A 16,248-nucleotide genomic window follows, 5' to 3' on the forward strand; every position below is an offset into this window, starting at 1 on the left:
AATAATGATATCTGTTGTTTGGTGACACTTTAGTGTTCAAGGACATGTAACCTTATATATATACTTTTATAATCCCCATTCCACAAAGCCGGAAACTGAGGCTTGAAAAAGCTAAATAATTTGCCCAGTATAATATTCCTCTTCACAGTCTTCCTGTACAACCCTGAACTTGTTATACTTTACCCAGTGTACATGTCTATTAAAGTCCCCCATCTACATGAACCTGAATATCCACATTATGCACACAGACATTCAGGTAGCTGAGCACATGTGCCTCTACCCAGCAGGTGCCATAGAGCAGACCGATGCCCCTATAAAAGTTTGGTTACCAACCAGAGCTGGAACTTTAAACTCTGATATCTAATATCCGATATCCAATATTCAGCTATCTTACTATATTTCTCTTGTCAAAAAGTAGTAGCTCTTGCTTATAACAATTTCTTCCCTTCCCACTTACTCCTGCCCACAAGAATCTGCCTCCATTTCTTGATAGAATGACTCTGATTATATAAGTGATCTGCGTGTTGCTAAATGTCATGGGCATTCTTTTTTAAGTTTATGTGTTTATTTTGAGAGAGAAAGCAAAAGGAAGGGAAGGGTTGGAGAGAGAGGGAGAGAATGAGAATCCCAAGCAGGATCTGCATTGTCAGCTCAGAGCCCGATGCAGGGCTCAGTCTCACAAACTGTGAGATCATGACCTGAGCTGAAATCAAGAGTCAGACTGAGCCACCCAGGCGCCCCTTCATGAGCATTTTAATTTCCCTTCTTGCCTCTAAGTACCAATTAACATGGGTAACTCCTTCCACTTTTTAGAAGTACTTTTTTTCTCTTAACTTCCTATGTTACCCCATTCCTGGTCTTCTTCTAACCACACAAGCCATTTCTTTTCAGTTTCCTTTGATAGTTCATGCTCCGATAGCAAAACTTGAAATGTTGGAATCCCTTAAAATTCTGACGCTGGCTATCTTTGTCTATCACTCTCACCATTTCTTGGATCAGACCACCCATCCCATTTTCTTAGTTTCCATAATCATCTGTATTCCAAAAATCTCTATGCCAGTGGTTTAGAACTCTGCCTTGAGTAATATACCTCTGTATCCAGCTGCCTACATAAACATCTGAATTTGGAAAACGCACAGATACCTTAAATTCATCATAGCCAAAACTAAATTTTTGCTCTTCCCCCAAACCTGAACATTTCTTACCCCTTTGCCCCTCATATCATACTACCAGGTTCTTTCAACTCTACCTCTTCAGTACCTGTCACCTTCACCTTTCCCGTTTTTTTTCACTATGGGTTACATAGTCTAGGCCTCCATCATTTCTTACCTGGCTACTAAAATAGCCATCTAACTGATTTGCATGCATTTGCTCTTGATCCCTTGTACTACATTTTATACAGTATAGTCAGATCCTGTAACTATTGGAATTCGATTTTGTTGGAAATAACAGACAGCCTAACCAGTAGTGGCTTAAACAAGTTGGGGATTTGTTATTATGTAATAATAATTCTGGATGTATGCTGTCCAAGGCTTATAGCAGAACAATGTTATAAAGAGACCAAATTCCTTCAACCTTCTTCCTTTCGCACCTTTAGCAATATGGCTTTTACTCACATGGTCTCATAGGGCTACTGTGCCTCAAAGCATTGCTTCTCTATTTCAGAAAGGGAAGAGTAAAGAACAAAAATCCTTCTTTGTTAGGCTTTGAGGTTTTTTTTTTTTTTTTTGTTTGTTTGTTTGTTTGTTTGTTTTTAATTTGGGAAGAAAATATCTCCCCAGACACTTGTTCCTACATCTCCCTGGCCAAGGCTGTATCACACAGCCACCTAACACTGCAAAGGGAGTCTGAGAAGTTGAGTAGTTTGGGTTTCCAGGCTGTATCATAGACAAATGCAAGAGGGGATGCACTGTGCTTAAAATGTGACCAGCCGACAGTCCTTAATATCTGCCCCAGAGTATTTAAAAAAACATACCTGATCATCTCATTCTCCTCTCTATAGCCTTTCAATGGCTTCCTTTTCCTATTAGGATAAAATTCTCAAACATGCACATGGACCAAATGCTCCTACGTGACCTTGCCCCTGACTGCCTCAGAAATCTTATGGCGGTCTTGCTCTTTCCACTCCAGCTACAGTCCTCTCCTTACTCTTCCTTAAAAGCAGCAAGCCATTTTATGCATTGTGTGTATATCTATGTGCAGAGAAAGATTTATTGTGCCTTTAAGAACCAGTGTTTGGGGGCACCTGGGTGGCTCACTCAGTTAAGCATCTGACTCTTGTTTTCGGCTCGGGTCTTGATCTCATGGTTTGTGAGATAGAGCCCTAGCTGGGCTCCAGCACAGAGCCTGCTTGGGATTTTCTGTCTCCCTCTCCCCCCTTTCTGTCCCCCACTTGCACATGTTCACTGTCTCTCTCTCTAAATAAATAAACTTGAAAAAGAGAACCAGTGTTTGTACCCTTGGGGGCTACATTGACCCCACTGAGAATACATGATTTACAATAATTGTCATTATAAAAATCAGTATCTGTCTAGCCACCATAAAAGTTCATGGGGCGCCTGGGTGGCGCAGTCGGTTAAGCGTCCGACTTCAGCCAGGTCACGATCTCGCGGTCCGTGAGTTCGAGCCCCGCGTCAGGCTCTGGGCTGATGGCTCGGAGCCTGGAGCCTGCTTCCGATTCTGTGTCTCCCTCTCTCTCTGCCCCTCCCCCGTTCATGCTCTGTCTCTCTCTGTCCCAAAAATAAATTAAAAAAAAAAAAAAAAAGTTCATAAGGGCAGACATTAGATCTTCATAGCCAGGATTGCCTTAATACAGTGCTGGCCACAGAGTAGGTAATTGTTAAATGTTGATAGACAATGAATGTTACAACACTTAGGATGGCTAGAGATTTTATATATTTTTTGAAAATTGTACTTGTGATCTCATAAATAAGAAAAGCCTGAATCTGTTTTCCCCCCAAAACCATTTATGGAATAGGTCCTCCATAAATATTTGTTGAATGAATTAATTATCTGTACATTTTGGTCAGGAGAATTGTCCCTAATTCCTGAAAAGAAAATATTTGGTATGTATCCTGGAAATGACTTGTAATGACTACAAATGTTTTGCATGAGCAGTTTATTAAATGCTACCAGCAGCCAGAGAGACACAATGGGATTAAATTACTTCAAGTGACTTTATCCACTCAAAGTTTCTGTTTGTTGCTCATGTTGGGAAGGTTTTCAGAAGCTGACAGCCGCCTTCAAAGTGCTTAGCCCTGAAATTCATGGAAACTCTGCAATCTCACTGATTACTCAGTTCATTTTAAATCCCAGATTAGACATAACCCAACCCACTTCCTTAAAAAGAATTTTTCACTGTGCATTACCATTAGGAGAAAGCCAAAAATTCTTGTTATGAAATAAATAGAAAACTACTGTTTCTGAGGAATTTCCTGTGATCAGCACTTCCACGAAACACTTTTATGGATAACATGATATTGGGATTGCTATTCAGGAAAATAGGCCTCTAAGGAATATTTAAATATTAAAATGTAACTGTGTTCTCTAGCCTGGACTTACAAGGCAAAAACCATTTCTCCTGTATCTAGAAAGCTTTTAAACAGTAGCAGATATGTGAAATGTGAAACGTGCTTAGCTACAATTTTGGAGTAACTAGAAAGTTATCTTGCAAGGAAGACAATGTTCATTATTCAAGAAATTACTATACTGTTCATAGTTTTTTAAAAAAATATTTCCTGTTTATAAATACTTTGGGAGACTGTAAGTTTCCTTGTCACATTGCCTACACCTTCATAAGAAAAACGTAGTCAGATTCAGAGCAGGTTCTTTTACTAAGTAAAGGCAATTTTAGTTGCAATTAAAATATCAAATATGAAAAACTAGATTTCATTGGAGATGTAGAAGGTCGCCATGGGCACCACTGGCTTTGAGTATTAATCACCTGGTTTTGACCATCCATGTCAGCTCTTCCCCTGGGCCCTCTGATACCCATTGTTCTCTGTCTTGTCCAGTGCCTCACCAGATCCCATTGGCTTTCCACTTAAATATCTCCTAAACCCATCCACTTTTCTCCATCTGTGCTGCCAATTCTCTGGTTCAACCTCCCACCATCCCTCTCTCTGCCCCACTGCATCTATCCTTACCCTTCTCAAGTGTCTTTTCCATGATACAGTGCCTCAGTCAGCTGCTGTTCATAGTCATTCTGCTATAACAGAATACCATAGACTGGACAGCTTAATCAATAAGAATTTCTCACTGTTCTGGAGGCTGGGAGCCTGAGATCAGGGTGCCAGCATGGTGAGGTTCCAATGACGATTAGAGTTTCAATGTATGAGTTTTAGGAGGATACAAACATGCAGACGATAGCATGTTGGCTCAGTGATCTCCAAAAATGCCAGTTGGATCGAGCCAGATCCCTGCTTAAAACCTTCACCGTGACCTATAAGGTTCTGAATCACCCAGATCAGTCCACCTTTCCAGTCTCATCCCATGCTGCTGACCCTTGCAAAAAATAGTCTGGCCACACAGATCTTTAATAACTTCAACTTCCCAACCCTGATGTTTTTTCATTATCTTTTCAACTGCCACTTCCCCTCTTAACTAGTTTGTTCCTAATCACTTTACAAATACCAACAGAATTTCACTTTCTCAGGGAAACTTACCTGCCAGACCAAGTTATAACCCCAAGTTGTATTTCAAAGACATTTTTTTTTATTTTCCTTTCAAGTCTTTATCACTATTTGTAACTATTAGATATTTTTATTTGAAAATAGCATTCAGGGGTGCCTGGGCAGCTCAGTCGGTTAAGCATCCAACTCTAGATTTCAGCTCAGGTTGTGATCTCACAGATTGCGGGTATGAGCCCCGCATAGGGCTCCACACTACCAGTGTGGAGCCTGCTTGGGATTCTCTGTCTCTCTCCCTCTCTCTCTTCCCATCCCCAGTCCACATGATCACTCTTTCTCAAAGTAAATAAATAAACTTAAAAATAAATAAATAAACTAATAGCACACACTACTGGAATACACTGTGCTCTCCTATACTATGGACTCCATGTCTGTTTGGCTCATTTCTAGACCTTCCTGCTCAAAACATGTTGAATGTCGGGTTTTTCAAACCTACCAGCCTCCTTTTCTGGTCCCTTTCCTGGTCCATTGGGTTTATCCAGCCAGGTTATCTGGAGGATCGTAAAACAGCAGATCTGGAAACAACCTTATAGATCATCTAACTTCCACCCCTATTTTGTATAACAAATGGGGAAATAAGACTAGAAAACAAATTGCCAAAGGCCATGTAATAAACTAACTCATAGAAGAGCAGCACTAAAAATCAGGTCTTTGGTTTGTCAGTTCTCTGATATTTCAGGAGATCAAATCATTCCTTCTCCCATTTTTCTTATCACCATTTTTTAGATTGAAATCCGTTGTCGATTTTATAACCTAATATTGGTATAAAAATATATCCTTTTCAAGTAAAATATGGTTCTTGTTTAGGGTTATCATTCAGGTTATATCTACCCAAGCAACACGGATTAGAACACTTAAAATGTTTTGACTTCAAACAATGGTGATTAAATATTTTGACTCGGCATTTTGACTATTTTGGCCCCATGATTCAAGCCCAAAGATGAGTTTTAGTCTATGTTCATTAATACAAAAGCATTAATCATAATTGTGCCAATCTTAATGCATGCACATCAAGAAAGAATTACCAGAGCAAACTCCATTAAGCCAGCTTAACTCCTTAATCAATGTTCTAAACAGCACACTTAAACCATTTCTGACCTTTTTGAAAGTTTTCCTTGAAATTACTTCTGAAAGATCAGTTCTTCGTGTACAACAAAAATTTGATTCATCATCCAATTTTTCTGGCTCCTATTATTATAACATCTAGTATAGTATTTCTTCCTTTGTGTCTAATGCTTCTCTCAAGTCCAATTTTCTTGTAGCGTGTTTTGCAGATGTGAATCTGCCTTTCAGGATTTGGTTCATGGCTTTATTTAACATATGCAGGTTTAGGCACTTTAGTGTTTTTTTATTTTTTACAAAATTGAATTTTCCCCAATTTTTTTGGAGTTTAAAGACTTATGAACCAGGGTTTTGTTTTTGCAGTTAGCTTCCTCTATAATAAATTTTCCCATCTACTGTTTTATCTCTTATGAAATTTATTTTCTAGCGAGCAGTTCTGCCAGTTAAATGCAGTTTGAAATTGGACAAAAGTCTGTTTGCTATTATTTGATTCCTCCTTAAACACAGAAAAGTTTTAGCATTTTTTCTTTGGATATTTCAAGGTTTCTTTCTTTCTTTTTTTTTTTTTTCCTGGTAGGGAATGGAGGTGGCCCAAGACAATCATCTGTTTAAATTGTTACCTGATGAAATATTAGATTTGAAGGGAAAACAATTTAGCTCTGACACTTCTTATCCCATCCCTTGTTTTACATCTGGGGAAATCAAGGGTCAGAGAGGTCTTCTGATTTGCATAGGATCACAGAGATAGGACTGGATTTCAGGTCTCTTGACATCTGGGACACTTTGAGGGGAAAGCCTCCGAAGTTGAGTATGCTTTCCCAAGAGGAGAAGCTGGCTTTTTGTTACTATGGCAATGGAGAGGATTTGAGATTTTTTGACAAGTTTACCCCCTACCTGTACTGCAAGGAAAAAAGAACCACTGAGCTAATCTTTAAATCTTTATGGTGATTCAAAACACTTTAGATAGATCCTGTCACATGCTTTATAAGTTCCTAATTGATTGTGTGGAATTAAGTTATTGGGCAGAGAACCATCTAATGGAAACACATTGATGAAATCATTTTTGAGGGACATTAATGGAACTTAAAATAAAACTGAAATGGCTTTATGGATTTTTCACTCAAACTGTTTATGAACATTTATTGCCAGTAAATTATATTGTGTCAGAAGAGGGAATCAGTAGGTATGGCTTTAATAGAAACCTTTTTGAAATAATAAAATCGAGAATAATTTATTATCTAAGAACAGATAGGGGATGGGAGAATTCTTCCTGATGGATGTTTGTCCACTCTGCAGCTTCTAGAAGAGTGAAAAATGGTGTTAAAAGCAGAAGCCTGATAGGACTTGGAAATAAATGGTGTTTTTGAAAAGTATTAATATCTCATCTCATTGTGCATGTGGATTGTTTTCAGAAGAGAGGTGAGGGGAGATTTAGCAAGTGTTACTTGAGGGTATAAACATTGGGATTTGTTCATATCTCATAAAAAGCTGAACAAGTAGAGAATGATTTAATATAATGAAAGAGACAGTCTAGAATAGTAGTCACAGACATTGGTTCCAGGGCCAAAAGATGAGAGTTCGGGTTCTGACACCTCCTTTTCACTGTGCAACCATAGGAAAATATCCTGACTTCCCTGAGTGTCAGATTCCACATCCGTAGCAAGAGACATGCATAGTCCCTACCTCATAATAATGATCAAATTAAAACAATTTCCATAATTTCTAGTTTCCAGTATGTGCTTTAAAAATGTCACTTTTAAGAATCATAGAGGACCTGGATAAGGGGAGGAAAAAATAGGTTTCATAAATATTTTAGTACTATAAGCAGTATCTTATTGACTATCATCTGCTGATTTCTATGTGCCAAAGATCTCGTTCAATCTTCCAAGACCCCTAGGAGATAAAGTTACCATTAATATCCTTTCTTTTCAGAGAAGAAAACTGAGCATCATAGAGATTGGGTTTCATGCCCAAGGACACTCAGATAATGAGAAATTCTGGTACATTCCCCTGAGAAGTTATATCTGTGAGTCTGTTTTCCAGTATGGATGGCACGTATGGGCCCCTGTGGCAAAGTGCATCAAAAACAAAATCAGAGGGCATCTGGTTGGATGGTGGGAGCAAAAGGAGCCTTAGTGAGTGTCTCGCCCTTCACTTTGACCCCACATCCAGAGCCCGTCAACCACCCAGATCCTCTATGAGAGCCTAGACCCCTGGGTTTTGCTGTCTTGCCACCTTATGGGTGCCACATTCTCCTGGCATTCAGAAAACAAGACACTAGGGTATAGTGGCTAAAAGTAGGGCCTCGGTTCAGATGCCTGCATATGAATCTCAGCTCAGGCATTCACTAGCCATGTGACTGTGAGCCCCCTCTTTTTTAGCCCCACTTGTCTTGTAGGACAATTAGTTTTCTTGGTCTGGGGAAGAAACTACAGACCTTTGATCTCATTTTATTTTAAAGCAATATTTGTATTTAGCCCAAATAATATTCTCTTCTTAGCACAGCTCTTTTATTTTAAGAGGCACAGTTAAAAGGAGTTGGATTTTGGACATTCATTAAAAATGCAATGTGATACATGAGGAGTTTTATGACAGTAAATTAGTACTGCCATAGGAGTATTAGTACCAATTGGAAATAAGTAGTACCAAATTGGACCCCAATAAGGCGTCCGGTGGAAGCCTAGGGAACCTAAAATTGAATCTGTCTGTATTCTGTGTGTGACCTTCGGAGACCATGGTTGTTCCACAAGCATATGGTGAGCACCCATAATGTATTAGATGACTTCATATAACCTTTTTTATCCCCCTTGGAATTTCTTTAAAAGGGAGGAAGAGCGAGGGGCCACTGGCTGTGGTACAGCACTTCCTTCCTGAGCTTAGTGCAGCCAGATGTTAAGAAGTGGCAAATGAGGTTTGGTCAGTGTATCTGACAAATGGAGAAACAGACGCAGCACAAAACTTGAATAAAATAAAGAAAATAGTGCATGCTTTTGAGGTTCATTTTAAGAAAATGGCATTCTTCATTTTTGGACAATTGAACTGAATAAATGTAGTATATATCCTTATATATGTATATATTTTGCATAGTCCTAAGAAGTAGGTATTCTTGGGCTTCAAGGGGCCTTATAAAACGATAGGAGGATACAGGAGATATCAGTGAAACACAAAGCCTCACAGCATTTTAATACCAGTTCAAATAATGAAGGTTGTCTATGAGCAGTACTAATTGCTATATCGGTAAGTCAGACAATTAGGGCTGATTTTAAGGGAGGTAATGCTCTTTCTTATGCAGTTTTCATAGTTTTCTTAGAAGAAGGGGAGATATGAGCTGGTACTAAAGAGTCGACACAGTGTATGTAAACAGAAATAACTTTCCTAGCCTTAATCAGGTGTATAATTGTTCCTTTTAATCATTAAAAACAACAACAACAACAACAAAATAGGTTCCAGTGGCTCAGAACTAAGCATCTCTAAGGAATAGAAAGGGAAGGGATTTCAAGGGAAGCCCCTGTTAATTGCAGTAGTGACAGATGGGAATTGCTCAATAACAGGTTTGAGATGGTACTGAGAGGTGACTAAGGCCATGCTCTTGGGTCAGACACTTTAGAGCCACGTCCCAATGTGTCACTCATTGTCCCGTGATTTCTCCTGGCCTATTTTACCTACTAGGCACCCTCTACAGTATCTTTCGTCTAGGTGCTCTTCAAAGGATCACAAAAATCTTGGAGATGTGGATTGTATGCTCTGCAAAACAAAATTTAATACATGTGTAACAAAAGCCACATTATAGTCTATAATCCAACCCAATCTTATTCAGTTATTGTGTTAGTCAGGATTCTTCAGAGAAACAGAGCCAATATGGATCTACCTATGGGAAGAAAGTCATTATAAGAAACTGGCTCAAGTCATTATAGAAGCTAAGGAGTCCCACAATCTGCTGTCTATAAGATGGAGACCCAGGAAAGTTCATGACATAATTCAGAATGAGTCCCAAGGCTCACTGAGAACCAGTGCAGTCAATGGTGTAGATTCCAGTCTGGGTATTAAGGCCTGAGAACAAGGAGCACTGATGGCAAGAGAAGACTGATATCCCAATTCAAGCAGTTAGACAGGAAGAACCTAATTCTTCCTTCCTCCGCCTTCTAGTCAGGCCCTCAACAGGATTGGCTGATGCTCACCCACACTGGGGAGGGCACACTGCTCTGCTAAGTCCTTTGATTCTACTCTCATCTGGAAACACCCTCACACCCAGAGGTTGTGTTTAGCTCAGTATCTGATTACCTCATGATCCAAGTCAAGCTGACACATAAAATGAACCACCACATTTATAAAGAACATAATAAAGTTTAAATCACTAGGGCAAAATAGTGTATGCATAATAAAACAACATGCTTAGGAAATTTACATTAAAAAATGTTGTATATAATTGAGACTGTGGGTACATTTTGATATATTTGAAAGGTGGTGGGTTGGTGTCTTGAAAGGCAAAAGTGTCTATGGGCAGAAAAAGATCTTTAATGTCCCCACACTAAACGTCTCTTTGCCTACTGCAACTGTTGGTAGGGTGGTTGCAGGCAATTAATGAGCTAGTACATATGATGTGTACATGATGGTATCTGGCTTTTAGTAGTCACTCAAAATGCTAGCTCAGATTAATAGTTATCATTTACCAGGATACTTTAGTGACCATCCATGATGTTAAAATTTGAGGCATTGTTTGCTGATTTTACTTGCAGTAGTCTTACTTGTATCAAAAAGATTAAATATTTTTACAGTTGCTACAAAAGTCAAGAAACCATTTCATTTTCCTAGACTTAGCTAAGATAAATCTGGATTTGTAATATCAGTGGTTAATGGAGGAATTCTAGACATCATAGCAATGCAAGAGGATTCTAGAAATTCACACATGCATACAAGGTATTATTCTGCCCCTTTTTGTGGCTTCAAAGAACTACACCAAAAAATGTATAAAAATCAACACCTTTACTTCAGAGTACAGGATACTGCCTAGCTAAGTTTAATTGAAAAACTAATATTCAGTGCAATTGTCTAAGGTGTAAATGAGTTGAAAAACACTTTGGGAGCAGACAAATCAGATAATCACCACCTCTATGGCTGGGAAGGTTCAGCTGGTGATAACAAGTTGTAAAGATAAAAGCTTGTAGCAAGGTCAAGAGCTAACTGTCTAGATTGGGTTGGGGATCAATGTTGAATAATACTCAAAGTGTGAAAGCACTGAACTTCAAATGATCTCTCACAGTGTTCTGTTTTGTTTAACTTTTCAAGATAATAGTGTAGAACTTTAGGGAAAAATGTTTTTGCTAGATTTTATTAGGTGAATAGTTTACAGTGTTACAGTGTTCTCCACCATCTACCCACTGCTGAGATGTTGTATGTGTTCTATGATTTGTGCCCCACACTGAAATAAGAGGGCTTCAGCTGCTGTTTTTCAAAACATTTCCAGTTGGGTAACTATTAATAGTTGATGAGAGACAAGAGTTAGACTGTGCCATTTCTAGGCTTTTTTTTTTTTTTTTAATGTTAACATTGTATTTGCCTCATGGCCTCACTCTGATCTCAGCAAGAACACTTTCAAAAGAAGCTCCTTGTTTTTTCACAGGCTGTTTGCATGATTTGATTCAGTGCACCCCCCCCCCCCAAAGGTAGGAAGCTAAAGCCAATGGCAAAATGTGTGCTTTGGGTTGTGTGAAGGATTCACTACATTTAGCTCCACTCATTGTGCTGATCGTGTCCCCAGGTGACATGCAAAGTCTCCAACCTCTGTTTGCTTTTTTCTTTTGTTTACAGGAGCGGAGGGCACAGTGTTCCCTAAATCTATAGAGACACCTAATGTCAGGGCAGACCCCTTCAAGGAACTAAGGTAAATTTCTGACTATGCTTTGCATTGATTAGTGGCTGTTTCCTTTGTCTGGGAAACTGGCTGATGATCCATTTTGACTATAAGGAATGTAACAGCGTCACAACATGAATATACAAACTGGGAGAGATTAGAAAGGACAAGAAGATAAGCTATAGCCAAGGGAAAATTTTCTCTGAGAACTTAAGAAGATTGAGGGTTTGGAGGAAGAGGTTGCCAGCCTTGTAATTAGGAGATGCAGGATTCATTCATTTGCACTGTCTGTTTCCTGCTGTATTTTGTGGGACCAAAAAACCTAACCAGTTACAGCACTAGTCAATAATTGGTGCTGATCAGCCCAAAGAAAAATGGTATCTGAAAGAAACTGGACTCTAATATGATACAGATTTTTGTTTGTATGTAATAATCTCTCCATTACTTGGAGTGTTATGGTACTAGAACTACTTTCTGTGGATATTCCCTGTACTGGTGTTAATCTTCAAATATCTATAATTGTGCTGCCTTTAGCAGAAAAAGACTCTGAGATCCTGTATATTTACCACCAACAACTAAGGAAACAAAAAAGAACAATAGATATACCTATAGATAAACAGACAAACAGAGATAGATATAACCTAAAAACCATTACAGCCACCAAAGGACCATCCCTGGCTCCAAAAAGGAACCCATAAAAAGTGGTATGTTGACACAAATATAACTATAATTTTTACCATATACTTATGATTTAGGCAGGCTGGGACCCAGAGGGGTCTCCCGCAGGACCAGTAAGAGGGTCCTGGGCTTCATGCAGGAAGAAATCAAATATAATCTGGAGAAAGTGAAAGCAGAATTTATTGAATAGCATGAGTGACAGACAGAAAATAGCAGATGGAGTGTCTGGGAGACTCAGAAAGGAAAGGAGAATGAGTTTCAGCATCGCTTGGGATTAGGGTTTTATACGGGAAAGGGGCCTGAGGTATGTGTTTCTCCAGGAATCCAGGGTAGGGTCTGATCAACTGCAAGTGTCGGGTGACCAATAGCTGTTATTCCATAAATCACTGAAGGTAGGGGGTGTTGATGCCAGTGTAGGCTGTGGTTTGTTGGAAGATAATGTCCTGGAACATGTTTGGGTTTTGGCTCTTCTTAGATGTTATCAGATGTTTGGGACCTAGAACAAAATTCAGATTAACTTTCTTGCTTCCCCTTGGAAGTGGGAACATAGCTCCTTTGGCTTATTCAGAAATGGGGTCTAGTAGAAAAACAGCAGAGATGGAGCCTTTCTAAAATGGAGTCTCTACTGCTTCCCTACCTCATTTACAGCCATGAAGAATTCAGTGAATGCTGGATTTCTTCATTTCTTGTAGTTCTTCTAACATAAATCATCATAAATAATGTTGAATATTTAATAGTAGACATCAAACATAAGCAAATGTGTTTGTATCACACAAGCCATATCTACTTTTTCAAGATGCAGCCCCGAGATCTATGTCTTGCTAAAACGGCAACAGCCATGTTGGCGTTTGGATTTCCCTGAACAGAAACACATTCTCAGTAAGTGGAGAATATATCTCCTCATTACAAAATGCCTAGCATTCTTGCAAAGCTTGTAAGGCTTTATGACTATAGGGAAATAAATTGGGCCAAAGGAAGAGGATAGTTGGTGAAGAAAGAGAACATTTTCTTCTCCAAATCCCATATACCATGGGCTGTATTTTTAACATTATATGCTACATTGCAAGGTTTTATTTTTTCCTTGAATAGTTGCTTCCATCTCAGGGCTTCTTCCTGCCAGAAGTTACCTGACTGTCAGATAGATCCTTTGTTTCATCTTAGGTACTAAAGCAGGAATCTTTTCAGCAAATCCACCCAAGGAAACCTGTATTTCAGGACTCTGAGAGCAAGCTCATTCTATGAGAGTGCAGCGAATCCTTGTGTCTGTGATATAAGAGCTCTTTTTTGAGACAAGCTAATGTGTGACCTGTTTCCCTTTCTTTTCACAGACCTCTTAAGGAACAGGGTTATTTTTTAACACAACTGGTCAGTAATTAGTGCTGATCAGTCCAAAGAAAGGTGCTGTCTAGAAGAAGTTGACCTCTAAATATGACCCAGTAATTCCTCCCCTCCCCCATGGAACAAGTGCTCCATTACCTGGAAGGCATGGAAAATATGAGAGTCAAAAATTTAGGCTAACTTTGCTTTAAATAGAAAAATAAGGGCGCCTGAGTGGCTCAGTCAGTTAAGCGTCCGACTTCAGCTCAGGTCATGATCCCACAGCTCCTCAGTTCGAACCCCGCGTTGGGCTCTGTGCTGGCAGCTCAGAGACTGGAGCCTGCTTCAGATTCTGTGTCTCCCTCTCTCTCTGCCCCTTCCCACTCATACTCTGTCTCTCTCTGTGTCTCAAAAATAAATAAATGCAAAAATAATTTTTTAATAGAAAAATAAATCTTACGTGGTTAAAAACAAACCCAGCCCACATCAAATAAAAAGACAAATTATCCAAGCATCAGCCCACTTTAGAGATCCATATTCTGAAAACTTTAGAGCACAGTAATTGCTCATATAAGGTTGTAGACTATGGTCCTCTGTTGACACCAATGGAAAACCCTGGGACCTTGCCTTAAAAAAATTAAATCTCCAAAATTTACAAGTGAATCTCCTGAGTCAAAGTGCAACAAAATAAGGACTTCTGCTCATTGCTACTTTCCCATTGTTTATTTTAAAGTTGTAAGCATATCCTACAGAAACAAGAAATAAAATTTTCTTGCAGGACACATAAAAAGACTTTCATACGTCATTCTACAACTGGAATGTAGAATGTTTGCCCCTATTCAAATAGTGTTGATGGTTGATAGCCTGAATGGAGTCAGGGCCTAGAATGTGATAATTAGCTCCTTCATCCTTATGATTTTTTTTTTATTTTAATGGCACTTTGTAGGAGAATCTCTGACCAATTGAAAGATAATGAAATGTAGCTGATATATTAGCCCAGACCAGTGCTTCTGTGGATGTTTCACCTTTGTCATCTAATGGTACTACACTTTACTCTGTGCTATTGAACGGTATTGACCTTGGATATTGAGTAAATAGGTAATGAACTTGGTGACTAAGTCTTCTGGCCTCTGGCTTTACAGTTGGATCAGTTTTACTGATTCAGTGCATTTGTGCTGGGATGTCTTCTCATCTTAGGAAAGTAGAATAACCTAAGGAAGATCCCTGGATTTGTGCCAGCAGATAGCACTGAGTGAGCTGTTCAGGTGAAGCAGAATTGGTCCACTCCTCAGGAGCAACACAACTGAGGGGAAGAATATCGAGCTGGGGGTCAGATACCTACAGCAAACACACTATATAGCCTTGAGCTAATCCTGGAGCCCTGATATCTATAAAAAGCCAGGTCTCTTCAGGCTCCAAACAGCTAATCCCCTTATATTAATTTACTTTTTATTATAAAGTAATTTTAGATTAACAGAATAGTTGCAGGGGACCTCAGTGGCTCAGTGGTTAAGCATTGGACTCTTGATTTTGGCTCAGGTCATGATCTTGTGGTTTGTAGATGGAATCCCAAGTCAGATTCATATTCTCTCTCTCTCTCTCTCTCTCTCTCTCTCTCTCTCTCTTTCTCTCTTTCTCTCTTTCTCTTTCTTTCTCTTTCTTTCTCTTTCTTTCTTTCTCTCTCTCTCTTTCTTTCTCTCTCTCTCCTCTCTCTCTTTTTCTCTCACTCTCTCTCTCACTCTCTCTCTGCCTAAATAAATAAATAAACAAGTAAATAAACCTTTGCAAAAAAAAAAAAAAAAGAAGAGTTGCAATATTCCTGCAGATTATCCCTCTATACCCTTTACCTGGTATTTCTGATGTTAACATCTTACATATCCACGGTATATTTATCAAAACTAAAAAATTAACATTGTAGCCCCATAAAATATCTTAATTTTATGTAAGATTTGCTTAAAAACATGCAATCACCTGAATGTATTACAGATCCAAAAAATATGTAAAGAAGAGTTTAACAGAAAAACTATTTGTTGATACGTGAATTAATGCATCTTTAAAACTCCCACTGCAGTTGTTATAATGTTTTTAATGAGAGTTGTTTTTTTAATTTTTTTTTACTTTAACTTGTTTTATTTTTTATTTTTTAAAATTTACATCCAAATGAGTTAGCATATAGTGCAACAATGATTTCAGGAGTAGATTCCTTAGTGCCCCTTACCCATTTAGTCCATCCCCCCTCCCACAACTCCTCCCATAACGCTCAGTTTGTTCTCCATATTTATGAGTCTCTTCTGTTTTGTACCCCCCCCTTATTTTTATATTTTTGCTTCCCTTCCCTTATGTTCATCTGTTTTGCATCTTTAAGTCCTCATATGAGTGAAGTCATGATATTTGTCTCTCTGACTAATTTCACTTAGCATCATACCCTCCAGTTCCATCCATGTAGTTGCAAGTGGCAAGATTTCATTCTTTTTGATTGCTGAGTAATACTCCATTGTATGTATATATACCACATCTTCTTTATCCATTCATCCATCGATGGACATTTGGGCTCTTTCCATACTTTGGTTATTGTTGAGAGTGCTACTATAAACATGGGGGTGCATGTGTCCCTTCGAAACAGCACACCTGTATCCTTTGGATAAATACCTA

The 16,248-nt window shown here is 38.8% G+C and overlaps 1 protein-coding gene across 4 annotated transcripts in view; it reads left to right on the forward strand.

Annotated features, from left to right (window-relative positions):
* Positions 1–16,248, forward strand: part of SGCD (sarcoglycan delta) — a 949,146-nt gene that overhangs the window by 827,902 nt on the left and 104,996 nt on the right. For all 4 annotated transcript variants that reach the window (XM_058721207.1, XM_058721215.1, XM_058721221.1 and 1 more), the window contains one exon: positions 11,559–11,631. In XM_058721207.1, the coding sequence (XP_058577190.1) occupies positions 11,559–11,631 (73 nt within the window). The remainder of the gene's footprint in view (positions 1–11,558; positions 11,632–16,248) is intronic.

Source organism: Neofelis nebulosa, chromosome 1, assembly GCF_028018385.1.
Source record: "Neofelis nebulosa isolate mNeoNeb1 chromosome 1, mNeoNeb1.pri, whole genome shotgun sequence".
In the NCBI taxonomy this organism is placed as follows: domain Eukaryota; kingdom Metazoa; phylum Chordata; class Mammalia; order Carnivora; family Felidae; genus Neofelis; species Neofelis nebulosa.